Source organism: Maniola jurtina, chromosome 23 (genome assembly GCF_905333055.1).
Source record: "Maniola jurtina chromosome 23, ilManJurt1.1, whole genome shotgun sequence".
Classification (NCBI taxonomy): Eukaryota; Metazoa; Arthropoda; class Insecta; order Lepidoptera; family Nymphalidae; genus Maniola; species Maniola jurtina.
In genome coordinates, this window is record NC_060051.1 from 964,516 (window position 1) to 989,354 (window position 24,839).

At 34.1% G+C, this 24,839-nt stretch overlaps 1 protein-coding gene across 13 annotated transcripts in view; it reads left to right on the plus strand.

Annotated features, from left to right (window-relative positions):
* Window positions 1-24,839, plus strand: part of LOC123877191 (muscle calcium channel subunit alpha-1-like) — a 70,492-nt gene that overhangs the window by 37,226 nt on the left and 8,427 nt on the right. For 3 of the 13 annotated variants that reach the window (XR_006798520.1, XM_045923704.1, XM_045923710.1), the window contains exons 15-44: window positions 257-374; window positions 472-564; window positions 1,206-1,326; window positions 2,594-2,679; window positions 2,814-2,917; window positions 3,193-3,350; window positions 3,800-3,950; window positions 5,598-5,733; window positions 6,150-6,316; window positions 6,476-6,563; window positions 6,679-6,786; window positions 9,122-9,174; window positions 9,474-9,611; window positions 10,011-10,125; window positions 10,426-10,556; window positions 11,021-11,246; window positions 11,780-11,878; window positions 12,621-12,653; window positions 18,569-18,754; window positions 19,060-19,162; window positions 19,530-19,690; window positions 20,229-20,326; window positions 20,402-20,490; window positions 20,715-20,855; window positions 21,511-21,676; window positions 22,120-22,128; window positions 23,128-23,299; window positions 23,494-23,593; window positions 23,717-23,792; window positions 24,253-24,336. Coding sequence is in view for 12 of the 13 variants with exons in the window: in XM_045923704.1 (XP_045779660.1) it covers window positions 257-374; window positions 472-564; window positions 1,206-1,326; window positions 2,594-2,679; window positions 2,814-2,917; window positions 3,193-3,350; window positions 3,800-3,950; window positions 5,598-5,733; window positions 6,150-6,316; window positions 6,476-6,563; window positions 6,679-6,786; window positions 9,122-9,174; window positions 9,474-9,611; window positions 10,011-10,125; window positions 10,426-10,556; window positions 11,021-11,246; window positions 11,780-11,878; window positions 12,621-12,653; window positions 18,569-18,754; window positions 19,060-19,162; window positions 19,530-19,690; window positions 20,229-20,326; window positions 20,402-20,490; window positions 20,715-20,855; window positions 21,511-21,676; window positions 22,120-22,128; window positions 23,128-23,299; window positions 23,494-23,593; window positions 23,717-23,792; window positions 24,253-24,336 (3,510 nt within the window). In the remaining variant the exon portion in view is untranslated. Of the gene's footprint in view, window positions 1-256; window positions 375-471; window positions 565-1,205; window positions 1,327-2,593; window positions 2,680-2,813; window positions 2,918-3,192; window positions 3,351-3,799; window positions 3,951-4,398; window positions 4,532-5,597; window positions 5,734-6,149; window positions 6,317-6,475; window positions 6,564-6,678; window positions 6,787-8,312; window positions 8,421-9,121; window positions 9,175-9,473; window positions 9,612-10,010; window positions 10,126-10,425; window positions 10,557-11,020; window positions 11,247-11,779; window positions 11,879-12,620; window positions 12,654-18,568; window positions 18,755-19,059; window positions 19,163-19,529; window positions 19,691-20,228; window positions 20,327-20,401; window positions 20,491-20,714; window positions 20,856-21,510; window positions 21,677-22,119; window positions 22,129-23,127; window positions 23,300-23,493; window positions 23,594-23,716; window positions 23,793-24,252; window positions 24,337-24,469; window positions 24,508-24,839 lie in introns of all 13 variants that reach the window. The other 10 variants (XM_045923712.1, XM_045923711.1, XM_045923714.1 and 7 more) reach the window with 10 other exon arrangements.

Sequence of the window (24,839 nt, forward strand, 5' to 3'; positions counted from 1 at the left end):
GTTCAGCTTATCATCCTGAACTCACGCGCCTCGCAAGAATCAAAAAAGCTTCAGAATTTCATCGTTAAAAAATCCACCCATCGCTTTATCAAGTCTTGTCCTATTTTAAGAGATTCAATATCTGCAAGAATACTTACTTCTCTGATATAGAATTAGATTCTTGCCGTGGAGACCTTGGGGCATGATTTGTATAATGTAATTTAGCTAGGCTAGCTATAAGTTTTTTTTAATATTGTTATTTTTTATTGTTCTACAGGTATTGGCGATCACTATCCAATTTGGTAGCATCGCTGCTGAACTCAATCCAATCGATCGCGTCTCTTTTACTGCTGCTTTTTCTTTTCATCATGATTTTCGCGCTACTCGGCATGCAGGTACTAGTTCTACTACATTCGTTGTCAAATAATATTAATATGTTAATTAAATTATCATCTTCTTTAATGAATTAACATTTAGTTGATCTTCTGTTAGGTTTTTGGAGGCAAGTTCAACTACGACCCCGTTGAAGAAAAAGATCGTCACAACTTTGATTGTTTTTGGCAAGCCCTCCTCACAGTATTCCAGGTATGACTTTTTAAAAGGGGGTTCCATGGGGTTTCTAAAATTCCAATTTTGACAAATATTTATTTCGTGTAGGTAAGCTAACTTTTGATGTTTATGACATTTCAAGACTACCGCCGGTTTTACGTTTTTTTTTCTAGGTTTTTGGCTATACAGCTTTATAAATGACTGTTTTAGAATCTTATTTCAAATCGACAAGCTAAACATGAATATCCAGTGGTTTTTCTTTTTGTAGGATCTTTTACTGGGATGGTTTTTGTAATTGCAAATAGTCCAATGACTTTTGACAAAAAATCACTCAACTGGTCTCTGGAAATCTCAATTTTCCCGGATTCAGCTTCTGGCAACGTTGCAGCAAAGTTTTTTAGGCCAAGAGCTCTTTCTGTGGTTGTTGTTCTTCCACTAACTCGTTTATTTAATCACTAACTCGTTAGATAGTTAAAATGGCGTTCGTATACTTGGAAGAGATATCGTGAATATTTAAGACCCAATGCGTCATCTATGGAAATATTAAGGAATTATATAATGACAATTTGAAACGATTATTTCCATCAATCCAACCATCAGACAATACATTGCTCAAGAAAAGATTGTGTGCCGCACAACCTCCCTCATAGACAAAATGATATTAAATTGTTCCCCAGATTCTGACGGGTGAAGACTGGAATGCAGTGATGTATGAGGGCATCAAAGCGTATGGCGGCGTCGGCACCTTTGGCATCCTGGCTTGTATCTACTTTATCATACTCTTCATTTGCGGCAACTGTATCCTTTATAATAACTTACTTTACCTCAATCATTGAACTTATCAAACATTAAACGCTAGTCTCGATTCAGAACGACCTCTTGGCAGTTGTTGATGTATTTATTTATTTATTTATTTATTTACTATAGTACCGCCCACAGAGTTACACATTTTAATTATACATTTTGTTCCTTACTTTCTATTGCTCTTATGCAACTCCACTTACGGGCAGTCACAGCGTGCATTAACATAAACATAAGTCGTACAGTAAAATATAAAATATAATATAATAGCTAACCTAAGGACTATGAAAAAATACCTAAGTTATAAATTTTAAAAGAATATAATAAGATGAAAATTAAGTTAAAGTAAATTTAAGTTAAACTAAGCTAAATTATCTAAATCATCTAAAATACAATATACTTACGGCTAGGGATTGACACTAATTATCGTTATCCTATTGAGGAATCAAATGATTTGAGCAACTTGGCTTTAAATTTAGCCAGGTTATCGCAAAACAGATCCGTGGTAATGTCCTTGTCCAAAAATTCCTTATATGTACTACTAAACCTTGGTATTAACGAATGACGACCTAGATTGGTTCTACTGATTCGGTGAGTGAACAGAGGAATAGGATACCGCGGTATACGGGAGGGAACTTTGAAAGATATTTGGCTCAACAGTTCCGAGTTATCCATGGTTCCGTTTGCAAGTTTGTGGAAGAATACCATGTCATGAACTTTGCGTCTGTCCGATAATGAATTTAATTTAAAAAGTTTAAGCCGAGAGATATAGGATAGTCTTTTGTCTTGTCCAATAGAATAAAACTTGGTGAATCGTCTTTGTAAGTCGAATCGTTTCATTTTATCTTCCTAACTACGACCAAGATAACTAACTGGACGTTTTCCATCTCATCTCGAGGTCGTCCACGCGGACCCTTTCGGGTCCCGGGGTAACTGGTCAGGGCGATGGCCCTCTTCAGTGGTGGCTACGCCGCCTTCGACTGCGGGCGGGGCACGGGGTTGGACCACTGGTCGGGGTGTCGAGTCCGGATTGCCATGTCCGGTGTTGGCCGCACGGCATTGCGATCGAGCCCGCGGATGTTCGCGAGCGATCGGCTAAACGTTTTCCTTCCAGTCATCTCATATTATATGCATCCCTTAGTAATTGATTATCTCCCATTTATTGACATGATTAAATTAGTAAAGCTTAGTTCATTTTGCAATGGTATGTACCCAACAAAGTACTTTATATGTAGTAAATAATAATTTCTTAATAGTAGAACAGACATCCTACTGAACGTTTTCTTGGCTATCGCTGTCGACAACTTGGCTGATGCTGAATCACTGACCAATATTGAAAAGGAAGAAGGAGTAAGTAATATTAATATTAAGGATATTTATAATATTAGAAGAAGTTTTTTAGTTCCAATCGAACGTGAGATTGCTATTGTTGATTCAAATATGTAATGTACAGTAAAATATTAATTTATATTGATAATGTGCAGCAAGCCGCGGAAGAAAAGGAAGGCATCGAGGAAGGTGCAGAAGGCGTTCTTGCTGAAACAGATGACGAGTACATTCATGATGACGATGCCTACACCACCGATAAGTATGCTTTATTGCGTATTTTTATAATTGTTGAAGAGGGTCGGTAAGAGATACTTAAGTTACAAAATAAGAGATGAGTTTCTTAAATTGTTTGAATTTATTTAAATGTAGCATAAAGTCAAAGTCAAATTATTTATATAAAATTCGGTATCTAAAACAGAACATTTTTACGGTTTTTTATGGCTACAATTGATCCTTTTTCTTCGTTTTTTGTAAAAGTGGTTGTTGAACGTGGTTTTCATAAGTAAAGGATATTTTGATACATAAATTTTACAGCTCCGAAAGGGAATACGAAGAGACAGGATCGGAAGGCGAACCGCAAGAGGAGATCGATGGAGAGGGAGATGAAGGAATCATGGATGAAGAGATGGAAGAGAGAATTGATGAAGAACAAGAACCAGAGGAAATGGAAAGCCATCAAAGGAATCATATAGGTAAAAACAACATTTTTTTTAGAAATAGTTTTATTCCTGCACATCTCACTTTGTTAGATGGGTGGATGGGTGGGATGACTCAGGTATTTAAAAGTTAAAAGTTACAAATGATTACTGAATTCCATTTTCATCTAATGATAAAATTAAATTCTTATAATCATTTTTTATATAAGAAAATTGAAAAAATATAGTGAATGGAAAAGACAATACATATTCAAAATTAAGTATCAGATTATCAAATTTAAATTTTTGTACAATACTGTTGATCAAAGGTATCATTATTGAATTTGATAATATATTTTTATAATATAATATTATTTTACGCGATCTTGAAATGTTAGTAGATATTTATTTACCATAAGATTAAGTATACTACTTTATAAAGTTAGGAATATATATACAAAAGTTGTGGTAAGAGAGATCGAAGACGCTAACCAAAACCAACGCAGTGAATACAGAGTACGAGGATGAGCCACGTTTGAAACGTAAGCCGACGACATCATCGGCGAGGCCGCGGCGCCTCTCCGAGGTCGATATCCAAAACTCGGCCAAACCCATCCCCGATGCAACCTCCTTCTTCATATTTTCTAGAACAAACAGGTTAGGGACCTCGCAGGACCCACGCTTCCGATTAATTAGATGTTACTTTATCTGCCTCTTCGTTTTGTTTTTATAATTCAATAACTATCGCTATATTTTTTATTATTTTTGATAACTTTAATTTTACAAACACTCTTCTGCAAAACATTGGCAATCTTGTTTTAGTCTTTGACTTTAATTCTGATTTTTTTAAATATTTAATCTGATTCTATGTTATAACTTTACTCTCTCACTTCTTTTAGCTAATCTCACATTTGTTTCTTGTATTTGATCAAATAAAATGTAGACGTTTTTTATCTTGTAATATGATAAACACTTCGGCATGATTAGGTAGGATTATTATAACTAATAGCGAACAGATTAATATATCAGGGCCAGGAAATTTATTTGAACAATATAAAGGTGAGATATAAAACACAGGAATATTATCTCTTTCTGTCTTATAAAGATGGTGGCGAATTAGAAGAGGAAGGAACACTAGTTACGGCTAGACCACGGCGGATATCTGAACTGAATATGCCAAATCAGACGCCGCCCATACCAAACGCTAGTAGTTTCTTCGTATTTTCACCAACTAACAGGTGATTGGTGATCCGGTACCCGTGTCTCATTGTATACGATTGGCGTTGTGTTATTCCAAGCCTGACTGATTGGTATATCCCAATGATATTTTAAATATTATAGATATACTCCATACCACACATCACGTCAATAGTATTTTGGCCCTTTAATCTTTCTGTAAATAACTAATTTTAAAAGGGGCAGGATCCGTGATATCAATTTGATTTTAATTATTTTAGCACAATATACCATTTAATATAACAATATTGTTAAACAAATAAACTTTCTTAATAATTATATCAAGCTCTGCTTAAAACGAATCTCAACTCTTTTTGGAATAACTTTACCGAGACTCACGACAATATCATTGGTGATATCCTGTTAAGTTTTTATAACATTAACTTCATATAATCAAACTACATCGTCATTTATACAACTTACATTTCAATTTGCACGAACGATTTCCTTATTTGTAAATATAATCGCTGACACCAAAAAAAATATTTGATATTCCTAAGCAATGAGATTACAGGGTACCTTTAAGATTCTGATGTTAGTGGTTAGGTTTGTTCGTAGATACCTAAGTTCCTTAAGTTGTGAAATAGTTCAGCATGAAATAATGTAGGTTAAAATTTAGAATACCTATTTTAGAGGTTCGTTTCATAGTGATATTTTATTTTACGAAATGCCGAACGTTAGAAAATTTGTAGCATGCATTTTAGTTTTGCTATTGTGTGCATGGTATGATTGTATATTATATTAATTATTATCATTATATTTTCACAAACATAAGGTGCATGATTTTATTCTTTTTCAGTTCTTGACATGAACTATATTTGTTATTGTTATTTTATTTATTGATTAATTACAATTGGAATTTAATTTTAATGTTTAAATCTGATTCTAAAAGAATGAAGATAATGTATTAAACTTTTTAAAATAAAAATTAAGCTTATCTCTTGATTTATTAAAAGCTAAAAGTTAAAAGAATTATATTGTTTAGTGCTACTTATATCAACGATATAATTATGTGCAATTTTGTATATATTTTTGGGAATCCACGTAACAAACTTTTTATCGGTTTAGGTTTCGTGTGTTCTGCTACAAGATGTCATCATCGTCAACATTTGGCAACATCATCCTGGTATGCATCATGTTGTCATCCGCCATGTTGGCTGCAGAAGACCCTTTGGATGCTGCACAAAAAGGGTTTCGAAATTGGGTAATATTAAATTTTTTATCTAATTCTTATAATATTTCCCATTCATTGTTTAATACCGTATATTTATGGTCAACTTTTTATTTACCACAGCCCAATTCCTTCCAACTCCTTAGTGCGATCCTTTCGTTTTTGCTTCAAATCTACAATCTATGTCAATGACATAATGTCATCACAATAGGTGAACTACAGAGGAAATTTTATCAGATAAACTAGTTTTCTCTGTTTTTGTAACACCGCCTCAACAGTCCAACCCCTTTAAATTCTTTAGAGCAATCCTTTGCTTTTTCTTGAGTTAACTTTATGAAAGACTCAGAATTGATTAGATTTACAGATTTTCCTCTAACTTGTAGCACCACCTCAATTGGATCATTCTTGTCCTGTTCTTTATTTACTGAAGAAAATGATAATTTCATTAGTTGCTGAGTCAATTCGACATCTTCTTCACGGGCATCTTCACACTGGAGCTGTTCCTGAAGCTGATCACGTACGGCCTCATCCTCCACCAGGGCGCCTTCCTGCGCTCCGCCTTCAATGTGCTCGACATGCTCGTTGTCTGCGTCTCTCTTATCTCCATGAGCTTTAAGTAAGTACTGAGCAGATGTTTTTTGCTGGCCAGTAGTTGGTAGGGGTAATTTAAATGACAAAGCACTTAGCCGGAGGTATAACGCGAAACCTAGCCTAATTGATAGCGTTTGAAATTAGTTACATTGGCAGGCTTAACTAATTCAAAATTACTTTCCAGGTCTGGAAGTATATCCGTTGTGAAAATATTGCGAGTGTTCAGGGTGCTGAGGCCACTTAGGGCTATCAACAGGGCCAAGGGCCTTAAGGTCTGTTATTTTTTATGTATATCACATATGAAAAATTTTCACTTAAACCAATTTACAAAAAAAAATACTTGAAATATACAATATAATATTGAACAAGTTTTTCCCTGATTTATAGCACGTTGTTCAGTGCGTGATCGTTGCAATCAAAACGATCGGCAACATTTTGTTGGTTACGTCCTTGCTTCAGTTCATGTTTGCAGTCATGGGAGTGCAAATGTTCAAGGTAGGGGGCAAATTCTACAATTTCACTTCAAAGATCAGCACTATCAAAATCAGAACAAATACCCACGATACAATCAATATCGATATATCGATCACGAGTGCCAACACTAGTGTGTTACATGAACAAATATTACCACAGCGAATTCTTTATCCATTACACCTTTGGGTAGTAAATATTTTAATGATTTATCTTTATTTTTACTATCTTAACCAAACTCTTCTCTTCTTCTACCATTTATCTTACTCATTTCTCATGATTTTTCTTTCTGTATTGTTTGTTTCAATGAAATCTATTTGCTTTTATGCTTAAACTTTCTCTACAATGCTTTTTTATTTTGTTCGAAACTTCCAAGCAATGTAACTTTTATCTTTTCTCAACTTGACTTTTTTTATATTTTATTATATATGTTTATTGTCGTGTCTGTAAGCTTCAGCCTATTCCTAATCAATCTCTTCACATTGTCATTTTTCAATTCATTCATAATCTGGTTCCATAAAAAATATGTAAGTATATATTATTATTGAATGTAAAAGAATTTTTATGTAAGTAAATTTTATTGGCATGATCTGAGCTCTAGTTGACTAACATTTAGATCATTTCTAACCGATAGTATCTATTAAGCTATGTACAACATCACTGAAAAAGCATGATTGATTTATTGGACCCAAAGGTGTAGAATTTACATAAATATCCAAATCATCTAGAGGACTAATAAAACCCTCGTTTACATAGTGTATAACCATCCCCCTACCTTGGCGTTTACTTGTATTTATATATCAATCCCCAAAAAAAGTCTAACAAAAAACCAAAAGTCTGTTATTTATAACAACGTTGTAGAAATGTGACTTGATTCCTTTTCCTTATGCATTGATATAACAAAACCAAAGATACACAGTTCCTTCTAATTAAACTCATAAAAGTCTATATTGTTAGGTTCCATTAAGTCAAGCATTAGGCCAAGCATATCTTTTATAGTAAAAAAATAACAATTATCTCTAAAAACATATTCATAAATATTATGTTATTTCAAAGATAAAAAAAAAAATATTGTCTTCAACTTTAGCACATTTTAGCATTCGACTGTAAACTGGCAACTCCTATATCAATTTTAACATCTTTAGGTACATGATGAAAGAAAAAACTTGCTTCCTTCGGTTAGTAGTGATTATATACACTTGCCAGTGTAGTTGGAGCCTCGCTACTATACGTAATTTTCTAAATAATTATTGTTCCATAGTCTGGAATTCTGATTTACGGACTACGAAATAGTGTAGGTGTAAAATGAAAACGTCAATAATTTGAGTTAGAAGATGTTACCAGTTTACAGTTGATATTATGTTCATATTTTCACACGAGACTGTATATCTTGGGTTGAGTGTATATTAATGTCCTCGTGTTATTAAAATTGTTTGCTTTCCCCCTTATGTCCTGACGCTGCGTTGCCGGACCAATGCGGACAATCCTTGCCCTGGTAACGTATGTCCACGCAACTAATACGCACTGTACCCTTCATTGCCATTCATTAGTATGTGGTGAAATGTGTGATAGTAGCAATTAAAACTATAGGGAATATAATGCTAGTTACGTATTTGTTACAATTTATGTTCGCTGTCGTCGGTGTACAGTTGTTTAAGGTGAGAGTGCTATTAAAAGTTAAGAAAAAAAAATACGATTGATATCGTTATAATTTTAAGGATTTAACTCTAGCTTTTACTCGGCTTTATTTAATCGGCTTCCTTTATTATGAAAAAAACAGAAAAATTTAAACAGATAAAAAAGAATCATAATTTTTGTAACAATATTTTTTTAATATTATAATCTTCAAATCAGTAATAGTGTTGTCAAATTGAATGTCAGTTTCAAACGCAGTAGCAGATTCTATTACTTATATAATTATTACATTTCAAAATATTTGACTGGGTATGTTTGTTTTGTGATACAATCGCTGATTAGGTCCATCTATCATTGAAATAAGCAGCTCTTGTATATTTTTGTTAATAAAATATCCTCTAAAATTATTGACGTTATCAATCAGTAGTACCTATAATTTGCATGTAATCTAGTAATGTCCAAAATAATTGCAAAATTATCAAAAATAAATAATTACTTACACGATAACTTTTTGGAAATTATTTACTATTAAAATCAAGTGAAGCTGGTTCAAATGCTATTGTTGCTTTAATATCATGAGAAATGGGTTAAATGAATAATATTCCGTGTAATTAATTAAATTTAACTGAAGCTATTTATATTTGTTATATGTAATTGTTTTTGGCATGAGCAACCGATGATAGAGGTACTAATCTGGCATCTAATCACAGAAGTTTTGTTGCAGGGTAAATTTTTTAGATGTAATGATATTTCGAAAATGACAAGAGATGAATGTCGGTAAGTTATTAATAAAATGATATAATTTAGCAAGTGGTTTTTTAAGAGCTGACACTATGATATGTACCTATAAATACAACACACATACTGAAAACTAAACCCAAAATCTTCATGGATTAGCGAAGAATCAAAGGCAAAAGCAAACCGTGACATAATATTATGTCCATCAAAACTACTATGAACTATCGTCCTATATAAGTGCCAACTTTTATCAAAGCAACTTCAGCAACTTGTAATTTTACTAAAATTTGGATTTAACGAAAGCCTTTAATAATGTTTAATATTAAATTTCTTTTCAGAGGAACGTATTTAGTGTTCGAGAATCGTAATTACGTAGTTAGAGACAGAGAATGGAAGAGGTATGAATTCCATTTCGATAATGTCATGAAAGGGATGCTCACCCTCTTCACAGTATCCACTTTTGAAGGATGGCCAGGGTAACATCATATTTTTGTATAGTTTGTTGTTTGTATGTTTTTTTTTTTGCAAGTCATCTTTTTATAACAGAATTTTCAAATAATTTGCGAAAATTCTTCCGTATTTTTTTCTTATACTTTCAATCTTACCAATGAAGGTTTTTCTACATTTGCGATTTCTTCAAGTTATATTATATATTCATTATAAATGTGATCACTAATCGGTTATAATTGTGTGTGCATTTTTTCAAACCAACCAAAGTATGATTGCGTTACGCGATTTCATTTGTATCATTAAGAGAATACGCGTCATATTTACTTATATTGATTTTTCACGCTTCTATGGGTCTACATTTTGCTCACTTATATTAATTTATTCTCTGTTACATACGACACTTACAATTCTTAGTTTCTTTTCAGGTTATTGTACGTGTCTATAGATTCGAATGCTGAGGATCGTGGTCCCATTACTAACTTCCGTCCAATTGTTGCAGCCTACTATATTATTTATATAATTATAATTGCCTTCTTTATGGTAAGCTATATTAAAAACATCTAATCTAACATTACCTACTATTGCAAAGTACCGAAAATTAGAATCCATACTATCTAACCCGCCCCAGCTCCACTTGGGTCAACTTCTAAAAATCATAGAGGAAACCTGATCGCAAAATCATCGTTTCTAGATCCATTAGATTAATATACGTTCATATGTCAATTAGTCAGTTCATCCTTTTATATTTATAGATTGTATAAATTACTAGTTATCCGGCTCGAAGGACCAAAATTTTCATGTGTTGTACTTTCTCCATATTTATATTATATTACATTTTAGGTAAATATATTCGTCGGTTTCGTCATAGTGACATTCCAAAATGAGGGTGAGCAAGAGTATAAGAACTGTGAACTAGATAAGAACCAAAGGAATTGTATAGAATTCGCACTGAAAGCAAAACCAATTAGAAGGTAAAGACAATAAAATTTATTATGAGGTAAAATTTGTTAGTTACTTATATCTCCGGAGGTAATCTCCGGAGCTAATGATCCGAACCTGAAAATTTTTCACCGATAGCTACATTATCCCCGATTATAAATTGTATCACGCGAACAAAGTCGCGGGTACAAGCTAGTCTGTCCTTTATTAAGTAAATAAAAATTGCGTTACTACAAATGCCACTGGACAGCAGTTAATTTTAAGGGTTTTAAGATGTAGTCGATGTTAATTCAGACCAAACTTGTGCAGTAACTGCCTAAATCAAAACTCATTTATTTGCTAAATTAAAGCTGTTGTAACTTGTAACCATGTTGAAAAATTGTTTATAGTGGATCTTTCACCTGTGCACAATATACCTACTGACTTAGTCAATATTTATGTAAAATGTGAACACGCTACTGGTCTACGGTGTCCAATATGCTGCCGTGTGTTTTAGGTATATCCCTAAGCATCGTATCCAGTACAAAGTGTGGTGGTTTGTGACGTCACAGCCGTTCGAGTACGCAATCTTCGTACTGATCATGATAAACACCATAACACTCGCCATGAAGTATCACAACCAACCGCCAGAATACAGCAAAGCATTGGACATGTTAAACATGATCTTTACTGCCGTTTTCGCGTTGGAGTTCATTTTTAAACTCGCCGCCTTTAGATTTAAGGTAAGCCTTTGATTACCCTCACCAAAAAATCCAAAAAAAAAAAAACAGTTCCAAAATTTAATTTTCCCACATTTTAGAACAGCTGGAAGAAATCCTTCCAGGAGAAATGAGTCCACGTCTTTTTTTGATTGTTTACGTTTTAATTTTAAGTCATTGGTACAGGGATAACTAAATTAATAAAAAAGGTATCCATGAAATTGCTCTGGGAGTCTAGAAGGAATCGATTTGGCACATAGCTAGAACTACTAACTTACTAACACAATTGTTCTTAAGACTCAAAGTAGCGTCGCAAATCAATTAGTAATTATTTGAAAGTTCTTTGAATAGGGCAGGGTGATACTAAAGGTCCACAACTTTACTTACAATTTTAATGAAAAATACAATCAAAATCAATTAACTTCAATAAAATTAGAAGAATCCATTTTTGATAAGGAGGTTTTAAGAAAATGAGCCTCCGACCAATATTTTTGGAAAAAGCTAGATCTGCTGTAATGGTATCCTAATATTTGTTGAATACCTAATTTTGTATGCAGAACTACTTCGGTGACGCGTGGAACACGTTCGACTTCATCATAGTACTAGGTAGCATCATCGACATCGTGGTCTCACAAGTAAACGAACTTAAGAATCAGGTAATGCTCACTCTGCACGCTGCCAGCGGACTGTTTGATATCTAGACCGACACTACCACTGGTCACATCGCCTAATTTCATTATGCCATCTCAATCTTTACGTACTCTTTTATTATCAAGGTATTTTTTCCTTTAACTCGGTGTCTCTTTAATTCAAAAGTAAGAAGTGGCCTGTTTCCAAACTGTTCAGTGAATTCTGACTAGGATGATCTTGATACTTGATATATGGATTAATATAGATGCCACAATAAGTGTGGTAATTGGGTTTTGATCAAAATTTTTAAATAGCTTTCGTGATTTGCTTTGCTGCTAAAATGCTGATTAAAATTTTAATGCAAGCCAAAATTATCGTTAAAATTATCAGATGAAATAAAGTCAGAAAACCCATTAATTTTTTCATCATTATCATCATGATCAACCCACTGCCGGCTCGCTACTGAGAACGAGTCTCCTCTCAGAATGAAAAGGATTTGGCCATAGTCTACCGTTAAAATAAATTATATAAAATAAATATTTATTTTGCCCCAGTTAATTTGCTTTGTACTAGAAAAATATACCTACATACACAACTATACAGTATTGAAAACTGATATCACTTCTGATGGCGATATTAAATTAGGCGATGTAGTTACTGTCCCGAGCATGGACGACCTAGATGTTGTAATAACAGCAAGCTACAGCGGTCTCACATTAGCCCCTTTTTATGTAGATGATACAATTGAAGCTACCGTGTTTATTTCAGGGAAGTGGGTTGCAAAGAACGCACGTTGTCAAGGTAAGTGCACGCTTTTGCTAAGAAAACTCTTTGAAACTATGCAAGGTTAGATTTTGGGAGGGGTCACAAATTACTGGTGTCGACCCATGGTTTATCTAATATGGTCAATGGTCATGATCTAAAAGAAATGAAAAATTACGTAATTAAATTTTCAAGAGGTTATTATTAACGTACACGAAGATAAATCAACAGATTAAATTAATTTCAATTTTTGATCTAGATTAAATTTTCTTACAACCAGGTACTTTATCATTTAATCAATTACCATAATGGTTTTTGAACAAAAAATAATTCCATGAGATTTTTTTGTAAATCTTTCGTGCAAGTTTCCTCTTTAAAAGTGATGGAGTTTTTTTCTTGACGTATAGTTTCTAAGACCAAATTTATCTACAAAAGTTTTAGTTTCCACATAGACCGCTCCCAAAATTTCACCGTGCATATAAACATCATTCAATAGATGACGATTTTTATACATACTCTTAATATTAATACAGAAGAGTTTAATTATATTTAAAATTAAAGTAGATTTGAATACCTATAGGTAGTTATATTTATATATTTATATTTATTTTCATGTACCAAAATTGTAGTTACAAAGTTAAGATAAATTAAGCTATGTACAAAGGAAATGCTTATCTCTAAAAAGAGATTTCTTCCAGCTTCCCCGTGCAGGTTGTGAGTAAGGTGCATAAATACGTGGAATAGGTCCCATGGTACTAGATTTATAAAATGGTTAATACAAGTGCTACACAATAATATTTACACAAATATCTTCCAATAAATACCAAAATAAAATACATACAATAATAATATAATAATAAATAGTTATGCATAATATAATAAAATACGAATAAATATAATATATATAAAATATATAAATACTCTATTGTAATGATAGGTAATACTGCTTCACTCTGTATTTAAATGAATGTACTGAGCGGCAATTCTCTCTAATATTCTCAGGAAGTGAGTTCCAAAGATGGGTGGCTAGTACGGTGAAAGATTTGCTGTAGAAGACTGTGTTACAATGGGGAGTGACGAGAGGATTTTTTGAGACACAAGACCGCATAGGCCTAGCAGGAGGGAGCGAGAATTGAAATCGCTCTCGCAGATAACCAGGGGAAGAGGTATTGAGAACATTGTATAGAACAGTCAAGATATGCAAATTGTGACGAAAGCGAATAGGGAGCCATTTAAGCTGACGACGGTAGTCGGAAATGTGGTCGAATTTGCGCAGTCCGTATATAAACCGTATGCACAGATTCTGAAGCCGATCGAGTTTGTCAAGTAGCTCTTCAGTGGCGTCTAAGTAGCACACATCAGCATAGTCGAGAATTGGAAGCAACAGAGAATGTGTTAGCATGATTTTGGTACGTAGCGGAAGAAAACTCTGCAGTCTCTTCAAGGAATGGATCGAATAATGCAAACGTTTACTAAGCTGATTTATATGTGCTGCCCAAGCGAGGTTGCCATCCATAGTCAACCCTAGGTTTTTTGCTGTGAATGTGTAAGCAACGGGTGTGCCATCATAAGAAACCAAAGGCAAATCATTGAAGTTAATACGATTTCTTAGCGGCCTACTTCCAATAATCATAACCTGAGATTTATTAGGGTTAACTAATAAACCAAAAGAGTCAGCCCAATTTTTGATGGCAACTAGATCTGCGTTCAAAGCAGTTATCTCTGTATCCAAGTCTGACAATGATGCATGCCTATAGAGCTGCAGATCGTCTGCATATAGGTGGTAGTTAGAAGTAAGAATTTTGGTGATTTCATTGATGAAAATTGAGAAGAGAAGAGGGGATAGTACACCGCCTTGAGGTACACCAGCAGAAAGGCAAGCCCAGTCAGAGTTAGCCTCTTCAGAGTGCACCCTCTGCAGGCGACCATGAAGATAGGAGTGAAACCAGTCAATCGCAGAGGAGGATATGTTAAGAGAACGAAGGATACCAAGAAGGATATCAAAGTCAACTGAGTTAAATGCGTTACTAAAATCCAACAAGGCGATAATAGTCACTTGTTTGTTATCCATTGCATAACGAATGTCATCAGTGACTTTGACTAACGCTGTAACGGTGCTGTGCGAGGGTCGAAAACCTGATTGGAGGGGACTCAGCAGATTGTTCTTAAAGAGATACGTTGATAATTGTTTAAAAACAGCATTTTCAATAATCTTTGATAGGATAGGTAAAATCGAAATAGGACGAAACTGTGAGAGGGAATTAGGATTAGCAATTTTCGGTAGGGGAATAACATGGGCCTTTTTCCAGTCTGTGGGAAAGATCTTATGAGCCAGGGAGAAGTTTAATATGTGAGTAATAATAGGCACCAAAAGATCTAAAACGAGGAATATCATGTCACGGCTCAAGCCATCACTACCGACAGCTTTAGTTGAAATGGAAAGGATGTATTTCTTGACATCCTCCTCCGCAACTTCTTGGAAACAGAAAGTTTCGCACATAGGTGGGGTAATGTTTGTCAACTTTTGAAGAGTTACAATTTTCTTAGAGTCAGAAACTAGAACAGGTGGGGAGGAAAAATGTGTGTTTAGTGCATTTATATCAACAGAGTCTACTAACGTACTATGAAATTTGCCCACACCTAGGGATTTAAGAAATCTCCATTTTTCGGATGTAGAAGCGTTATCTATCGAGGAATGGATATAGCGGCGCTTGGCATCCCTACACATCCTATTGCAGAGATTACGCAATTTCTTATAGGCTGCCACATTTACGTCAGTCGGGGATTTTTTACATTTAGTCTTGGCCTTGTTACGTTTACACATTAGCTTCTTAATTGAGTCGGTCAGCCAAGGTGCTGGTAAATGCCTAATCCTGACAGGCCTCAGTGGAGCATGAGTATTATATAAGTTAATGAGAAGAGTTGTGAAAAGATTTACTTTATTATCAATATCCAGTGCATTATAAACACAGGTCCAGTCAATTTCCGACGCATCTTTCCTTAAACACTCAATATTAATATTTTTGAAATTACGTTGCAAAATAACCTTATGCTTACGTTTTGGCGAGCGCACTTTATAGCGCAGATATAAAAGATCGTGGTAGGAGAAGGGAGCAGTGAGCTGACCATGCAAAAGAACGTTTTGAGGACACGAAGTAATTATCAAGTCTAGAAGAGAGGGAACAAAACTCGGGGCGAAGTGGGTTTCTGAAAGAGGAAGGATAGTCATATTAATGGAAGACACTAACGATTTTAATTTTTGCGATCTACTATCGTTTTTTAATAGGCACGTGTTAAAGTCACCCATTATAATAACGTCGGAATAGGAAGGTGTAAGTTTCTCAAGAAGTTGTTCAAAAGTGTCAAAGTAGTTGATAGTAGATGAAGGACTATATACAACACCAATAAGAAATTTAGAGTGGTGAGTACTGATTTCAAGGAAAAGGTGTTCTAGACTACCTGAGTAGGCGGAAGGTGACTGACTAATAATTTTGAATGATAAGTTGTTCCGAATGTAGATACACACACCGCCTCCACCTTTGTCTGTCCGATCATTACGGATAAGAGTAAAACCTGGTAGTCTGTAAAGTTCCGAAGAGAGAGAAGGTTTGAGCCAGGACTCAGAAACGAGAATACAATCGACTAGGACGCCACTAAAAGATGCCAAAAGATCAGCATAATGTGCCGGAATGCTTTGTGCATTAATATGCACAACATTAAGGTAGCGAGAGTCATCAGAAAATATATTATTGAGTTTGCGTTCAAGAGAGATGCTGCAGTCAGAGGAGAAATCACTACACACACTTTGAAATTCATCAGAGGAAGAGCATGAAAAGAATTCATCATCACAATGTATTGGTAATATATCAGACATAATAGAGTACTTTATGAAAATAAACTATAAACTTAAAATAAAAATATAAAAAATAAATAAATTATAATAATAAAATACTTGTATATATATATATGTATATAATAATAATACCAAATTCACGAGTCTACTAATATACATTTATACCCGCTAGCATCATAGGAGGAACCGTTTACAACCTAATTATTCATACATTATATAAAACAAAACCAATAATTAAAGCATAAAAGAAAGCACATCAACAACTAACTTAAAATAAACTAAGTAGACAATAACAAGCTGAACCTTAGAACGACATATTTACAATGATAAATCGTTAATTGTCTATATATACTACAGGACAAGCACATTAGATAGGTACCTACTTTACTATACCAGTATAAATACTGGCAGAACGGAATATCTAAATATACAAAGGTGTTATTGTTATATTGTTGGGTTATATTTAATTACGAATAACAATAAGTAATATTCCAATATTCCATTCTTGAACACTTCCAATAAAAACATGAACGAACCAGTACCATTGGACTCGACAAACGTCGTAGGTCCATGTCATAGAACTGTTAATAACTACTAATTGTCGGCTCCAGTGCTACCGTATCCATGCCTGTGAATAAGATTCAAGGTTCGCATAGACAAAAACGACTGTACCTCGAGACATTTGTCAAGTTCACATCATGAAGCATGTCACTGTCGTCTTCTGTCAATGTCAATTAGCTAATTTTCGACTTTGACTGACTTAGACACAAGTTTGACACACGATGGGTACCTACCGTACGCAATTACGCATAATATAGTAACGTTTGTAAACAAGTATTATAACAGAGAATGGATTATACACAAATGTGAGGGTGTAGGTACCTCGATGCTAAACTGTATAACTAACTGAGTAGGTAGGTATGTCTGCGAGAAGTGATGCAAAACAACAGCGCACAAGAAACTAGCGGCCGAATGAAAAACGTGTACCTGATTAGTAGCTATTAGTTTACTTCTTAGTGATTCTTTTGGCCCTCGAGGGTGCATTAAAGGATGGTTTATTCACATTAGAAGTCGGCTTGGCAGTAGGAGCGGCCGCTGAAGGCGTGGCTTCTTCGTCAGCGCGTGCCTGGCTAATGGAATTTACTTCCGAAATGGTTGTGACGCGGTAGTTAATGTAGGTTTGAATTATAATATAGTCAGACAAAATATTGTGAATCTGATAAAAGGTGGGCGCAACAACAAACCGTATGTTTTAAATATTATGAATAACAAAATAAAATAGATGTCCGTTATTGTGTCCGTTGAAATGTTCGATGGTACTAAACTAGCTTTGGATGTTGTTGGGCAAATTAATTTTAAGGTTAGCTTTTGATGTACGAACTGCATTTTGGGACAGTAACTTGCAATAGATACATACTTTATATCCAACAGATTACTAGATATAGTAAAACGCACAGAAGCACTATCATCATACACAATAGTTTTAATAGGAACATATTAATGGTAAACACAATACATATAAACAATATCTATAAAGAATATCGAATACATACAAATAAAGCCTAATAGATTAAAATCAATATAAAAATTAGAAAGCACTTATTGAAACATAGCCTAGCAAAGTAGATACCTAGTTGACTTTACTACCTTTTGCACAATTGTGAAAAAATTACAAGGGCGATGGGTGTAAAAAAAGGAAAGGGACGTAAAATTAGTCAATAAAAAAACTTTGTCTAAACTGAAGTTTTTAGTCAAACTTATAATGTTACCGAACTTGTATGCAAAAACAATATTAAAAATAATATAAAGACGATTTTTTTTTTGCAAATTCACTACATACTTTACCTATCTGTTGAATATGGTATAAGTTCGACACCCAAAAATATCAAAAGCTACATTTACAAAATAAATTCCTCTATTATTGCCACAAATGGTCTTCTTAGAAGTAATTTTGCTTATTCTTTACTTATTAAACGAACTATTGTAGGAACTTTTAATACAAGTCTTCGGTTTACTTGAAGGCGTAAAAGACATTTTAACAACGCTGGTAACAACCAACGTAATTTTGATGGATCAATAGTAACATAAGATTGTCTTACAGGAGAGTTCGATACCATCAATAAACTTCTTTCGTCTCTTTCGGGTCATGAGGCTGGTCAAGCTTCTCTCGAGAGGGGAAGGCATAAGGACCCTGCTTTGGACGTTCATCAAGTCCTTTCAAGCCTTGCCTTATGTAGCACTTCTTATTTTAATGCTCTTCTTCATTTACGCTGTGGTTGGGATGCAGGTAAGTTAATTTGTAACCATAATACGAAAGAGCTCTTTAAATAAAATTATGTTGTATAGGTACTTAATCTTTACAAAATTGATAGAAAATAACTATTTTCTTATTCATAGGAATTTTTTGAGAGACACTAATTTTAATGGTGTTTAAAAATTACAGCCAGTGTTAAAAGAAATAGCAAAATCCTATATTCAATGTATAAAGAACTGATTTAGAATATCATACTGAAATACATCTGAAAGGGAACAATTTATTCAAATTCATTAAAAAAAAAATTGTACCTATTAGCAGTATTTGTTGTATTTTAGGTTTTTGGGAAAATAGCAATAGATGATGATACGCCGATCACAAGAAACAACCACTTCCAAACATTTCCACAAGCTATATTGGTGTTATTTCGATCTGCTACCGGTAAGTTACTGACCTAAGCTTTTAAGTACAACTAGGTTAGTAGCTATCTACTAGTTTAAAACCAAAAAATGAGACTCAAGGCAAAATAACTTCCAGTTAAGAAATTAGCTCTAGTATCGACTAATTCTCACAAATTAGTCGATACTAGAGCTAATTTCTTAAACTAGACCCTTTCAAGTAAAGATTTTTATATAAACCTGTGAGGATGATACTGCCATTGGCGCAATTAAGCCTACATTGTCGTATTAGTTTACAAATTGCGAATAACCAAATTTTTGAATATCGCGGGCAGACCCGCCTTATGCCCCTTAAAATCACAGTTTAGCCTAAATCACATAATTCCTACATCATATTTCTATGTGCGAAGGGGAAGCGTGGCAAGACATAATGATGGGTGTATCACCGGAACCGGATGTGAAGTGTGACAGTAACTATGAGGAGGAGGGAGAGGACGACAGCAGCGGCTCGTGTGGCAGTGTGCTCGCTTTCCCCTACTTCATTTCCTTCTACGTGCTATGTTCCTTTCTCGTGAGTTCTACCAGCTTTATCATTGTAGCCAACATTATTTATATCATCTTCTCAAATGTTTATTTCCAACCGACTTTCATTTCCTTCTACGTACTATGTTCCTTTCTCGTGAATACTACCAGCTTTATCATTGTAGCCATAATTGTATTATCATCTTCTCTAATGCTTATTTCCATCCGACTATCATTCTTTTTATCTTTTTTTTTCTTTTTTCTTCTGTTTTTACGTTGTCTTTTAAAATACCAAATTAAAATAATTATGCACAAGACCAATAGAAAATTTCATTCCTTTTATTATGAATTCTTAGGATCAGTCTTTTTTCTGGCTTTATTTTTTTTTATTCACGATTAGTATAAGTTTAAACACTAATGGCGCCTTCAAATTTACCGCCAAGTGCTGCACGGAGGCATCGCGGCTGCAGCGCTGCGGCCGCGACACTTTGTAAATCTGAATATTGTAACTTTCACTCATTATTTTCTTTATTAGATAAAATTAGTAACTCTGACTTAGGAAATTCATAATTTTATGCTTATTTCAGATTATTAATTTATTCGTCGCTGTCATTATGGATAACTTTGACTATTTAACCAGAGACTGGTCAATATTGGGACCACACCACTTAGATGAATTTATAAGGTAAGGTCCCTTCTTGGATTTGTGAATGATGTTCATAAAAATGTTAAATTTCATCAATAAATTTGATTATTTCAGACTTTGGAGTGAATATGACCCTGACGCCAAGGGAAGAATAAAACATTTAGATGTAGTTACTTTGTTAAGAAAAATTAGTCCACCGTTAGGTAAGTTAACTCATAAATTATTTTTTTGGTGACATCGGTTGGGTGGTTTCAAAGTCTATAACGGACATGGGTAGATTTTTTTTTGTGTTTAGTTAGATTTAAGTTCTACTCCTTAATTTAACTTTTTGTGTTCAGGAATTTAAGTTATAAACTTTTTGTGTTCAGGAATTTAAGTTATAAACTTTTGTGCTCAAGAATTTAAGTTATGAACTTTTTGTGTTCAGGATTCGGTAAATTGTGTCCACACCGTGTGGCGTGTAAGCGACTGGTATCTATGAACATGCCTCTCAACTCCGATGGCACAGTTCTTTTCAACGCCACGCTGTTTGCCGTCGTCCGTACTTCACTAAAAATCAAGACCGATGGTAACTACCCTCTTTTAAACAATATGTAAAAGCACATTCGTGAAGTAGAGTTACAGCTCTGTAACATTTTGCTTTTGTGTAAAGAGTTTCTTATCAGCTTTTCTCAATAGAACTTGTGTTAATCGGTGGTTAGTCTTGATATTATCATAAGAGCCACAAGTTAGCCTACTTCAAATAAATGCTTTTCTTGTAGTTTTCTTGTTTTTCTGCACGTTCATATTATGTATCCTATATTTATTCGCTTTTTCTTCTGTTTTTTTATTTCCATAAGTAGGTACATAATATTCTCAAGTGTAAGCCTGATGAAAACCAATGGACTTAGTATGGATGAATCTTCATCGACCTGTTTAACAGCAAATTTTCCAAGTATTTCCGATAATTTTATGTAGCTTATCCTTAACATCTAACATTGATTTTCCTTTTGATCCTTACATATTTTTCCTTATTTGTATGTTTTCCTTCTGTCTTGTCTACTGTATCAATTTTGACATATTTTCGTTGCTCAATATTTTCTTTCTTGACTGCAAATTTTTAATAATTGAAATCTAGTTTTTATTTTAGTTTTTACTATTTTTACAAGTGGTTTTGGTCAGTCCAGCCAATTTTTTTGTCACTTCTCAGCATTTTAGATTATAAAGTGGTTTTCTCTGGACAGGAAATATCGATGACTGTAACACAGAATTGCGGGCTGTGATCAAAAAGATCTGGAAGCGAACATCCCCTAAATTATTGGACCAGGTAGTACCACCTCCTGGAGACCCGAATGAGATCACCGTCGGCAAGTTTTATGCAACCTTCCTCATCCAAGATTACTTTAGAAGGTAAGGTCTTTTAAGTAAACTGGTATTAATGGTACGGATGATTTTTCACCAAAAAAATATTAAAAGTTTAAGCAGTTTACCGCTCTCAAATAGTTGTTGCTGCTCTATTCTAGGATTTTAATTTAACTTTTGAAAAAAAATGACTAACTGAGGGTAAATCAATAAATTAAAGTAAAGATTTGTAATAACTGACTTTACAGTACTGGAATTGGCGTTTGGTGCGAAAAATTATTACATACCTACGTTTTTTATCTTGAAAATCACAACATAAGATAGGTACTGCATTGAAACATTGAAAACTTTAGCGTTTTCAATTGACCGCAGAATATTGTAACTTAATGTGGAAGTTTCTGTTTTTATTTGTATTTAGACCCTTGATTGTCAATTATTTTTGTTTGATTCCGTTTAAGCGTTGAGACTGATACGATGTTTTTGTTTCATAGGAATCACGCGTAAGTAACGCATCTGAGGAAACGTATGTGGTTTAGGAAAGAGAATGTTTCCCTTTTAGTGTTTTTATTTTTCACTTACGAAACTCATACAATTAGTACATATTTCAATAGAGCAATAAACGAACGCAAAAGATCGCTGGAGTTCATAATCTAGCTGTTTTCGGTTGTACCCCGCATGGTCCTTGGAAGACTAAAATGAGAAGTAATATTCTACAAACATTAAAAACAGTTTGGCAAACTTTTTCCAAGTACCCACACCACAATATAATCACACTCCAACATCAACTTAGCATGCTTGATACTGTTGACAAAGCAAATAAAGCAGACGCCCATTTTCGAATAAATTTTTTACCTACCCGCCTCCGAAATTTTTAAATGTTGTGGTTTTTTTTTTGTGGATTTTACTCGACATAACTTTAGCAATAGTTTATTATCAACTCATAAAACGGCTATATAATTTGCTGCATATCAAAAAACATGCGCACATTTACATTTCTGTACAGTTTTTTAAAATTTCTACATTTACAGTAGTAGATAGCTCAAGATTTGGAAGTAGAATACAATGATATTAATTACAGAGTTTTTTTAAACTATCATTAGCGATGGCAAATTTTCTATCTTAGCATCAAAAAGCAATTATAGCCTAGCTGAAAAATTAGTTGCACTTTGCTTAAAACGAATCAATAGCAAGTTTTTGATACTTTGAAAAAAAAGAAGTTCGAACTTGTGACTCCGTCGGATTCAACTATAATAATAATCCGTTTCTGAAAATCACGAATGCAACACCTGAAACCAAAAAACCTATTCTTGTTTTTCCTTTCTCCTTTCCTTCTTCAAATATCAAATCATATAAAAAAATTGGATGTTAAATTTGAGCCTATTAATTCAAAATTGGTAAGGACCGTGTCCAAATATCTGAAGAACAATATTAATAACCAAGTCACAAGTCCAAGCTTCTCAGCAGCAACAAATGATTCAACAAATGTTCTTCATGTAAAGGTTCAAAAAGCGCAAGGAACAGGAGATGAGGCAGAGTGACGAACAGTGTCACCAGATGACGCTACAAGCCGGCTTGAGGACGCTGCACGAAGCAGGCCCTGAACTCAAGCGAGCTATATCCGGGAATCTGGACGTTGATGTTGCTGGAGACACTGATGTTCCCATGCATAGGGTTAGTATAACGAACGTTTTGCTAGTTGACTTTAATGGTATCTAAACAAATTGCAGAAATCTCGAAGAACTGCGTTAGCGTTTCATGGTCTACTAGACAGCATTTTCATTCCATGATTATTTGACTTCTATCCTCCTCTTAAAATAAATCCTCAAGGCAATTTAGTCTATAGCATAATTATTATTTTTTGACAGAGAAATCATTCGCTGTTTGGTGGAGTATGGTCCAGTATACGAAGACATGGCCCCAATAGGCACTTCCATAGACATCGGAAACATGGTGAAGGACCTCCAGGTCAGTACTTGTATACCCATTTATTTCTAAGCATTTTTGAACTCCTCTACTTTCAACACGATGAAATAGTATTCTGAACTATCGGATAAGTAGCGAAATAAAAATATTTTCTTCTTGTTTCAGAAGCTGTCGGCAATCATTTAAGTTCGATGATGCAGCGGGAATACGGAGGGTCGAATCTGCCTTTAGCACCCAATTTGTGAGTTTTGTTGCCTTAAAAATGTCAAACTCTTCAGCTTGCAGTCGCCTTGAAAAATACTCACAGAGGTCTTATTCAAGATCATAAATCTACTTTAGTTGTCTCAAATATGCTGTCATCATCATTTGATTCATTATATAAATATTAACATAATGTTATTACATCATAAACATTATGGCCTTTCCTAAATAGTACCACCAAAGCTGGTCCTCAATCTTCCTCATTCGTCCGCTTCCCGCCATTCTCTTTTTGTACCCTTTTCCTGGAAGGATAAAAGCTATTTGGAAATAGCAATCAGTCCACCTTTATCCTTAGATGAGGAAAACTTAGGAACGTGATTAAGTGGTGCGTTCTTTAAAATGTCAATGTCCAGCCATGGACACAGGCCAATGAAGAGATATTGTGTTATGCTCCTTACTACCCGCTAAATAATTTTGATACATAATTTTCATTGTTACAGAGCTAACGGCCAGCCTAAAGAACAGATACCATTAAGGCCACTAATATTAAATGGGGAATCAGAAAAAATATATCAGGTGCTTGAGTGAGTATTTACTTCTTAATAATAATAGCTGTAATCTTCATCGTTAATATATTAAATTAATAATGGCAACTTTAATAAAGTAATATCTGGACGGTAATAGCAAAAACAATAAGTGTACCGCTTGTCATTGCAGAACAACAACAAATGATCTAAAGAACGCTTATTACAAAGGTAGCTAAGTGTGTGATCGATTGCAACTTTGTTTTACATGAGAATATATTTTTATAGCGATTAATTTACTAACTCATAATTTGAGTTATATAAAAATTAGATTGAGTTTTTTGGTCCTTCGAGCCGGATCGCATAATCGGGTACGAAGGACCAAAACAATCTTTTAGTCTAATCTTTAAGATAAATAGTAAGTTTTATTCATTTTTATATATTTTTCAACAAATTTGACAAACAACCACTCAATCTGTTCTTATATAACAAAATACAAATTACTCTGCGTGATATTAACACGAACACAAATTAACTTCCATTCATGCTGCTTTCGGAAACCC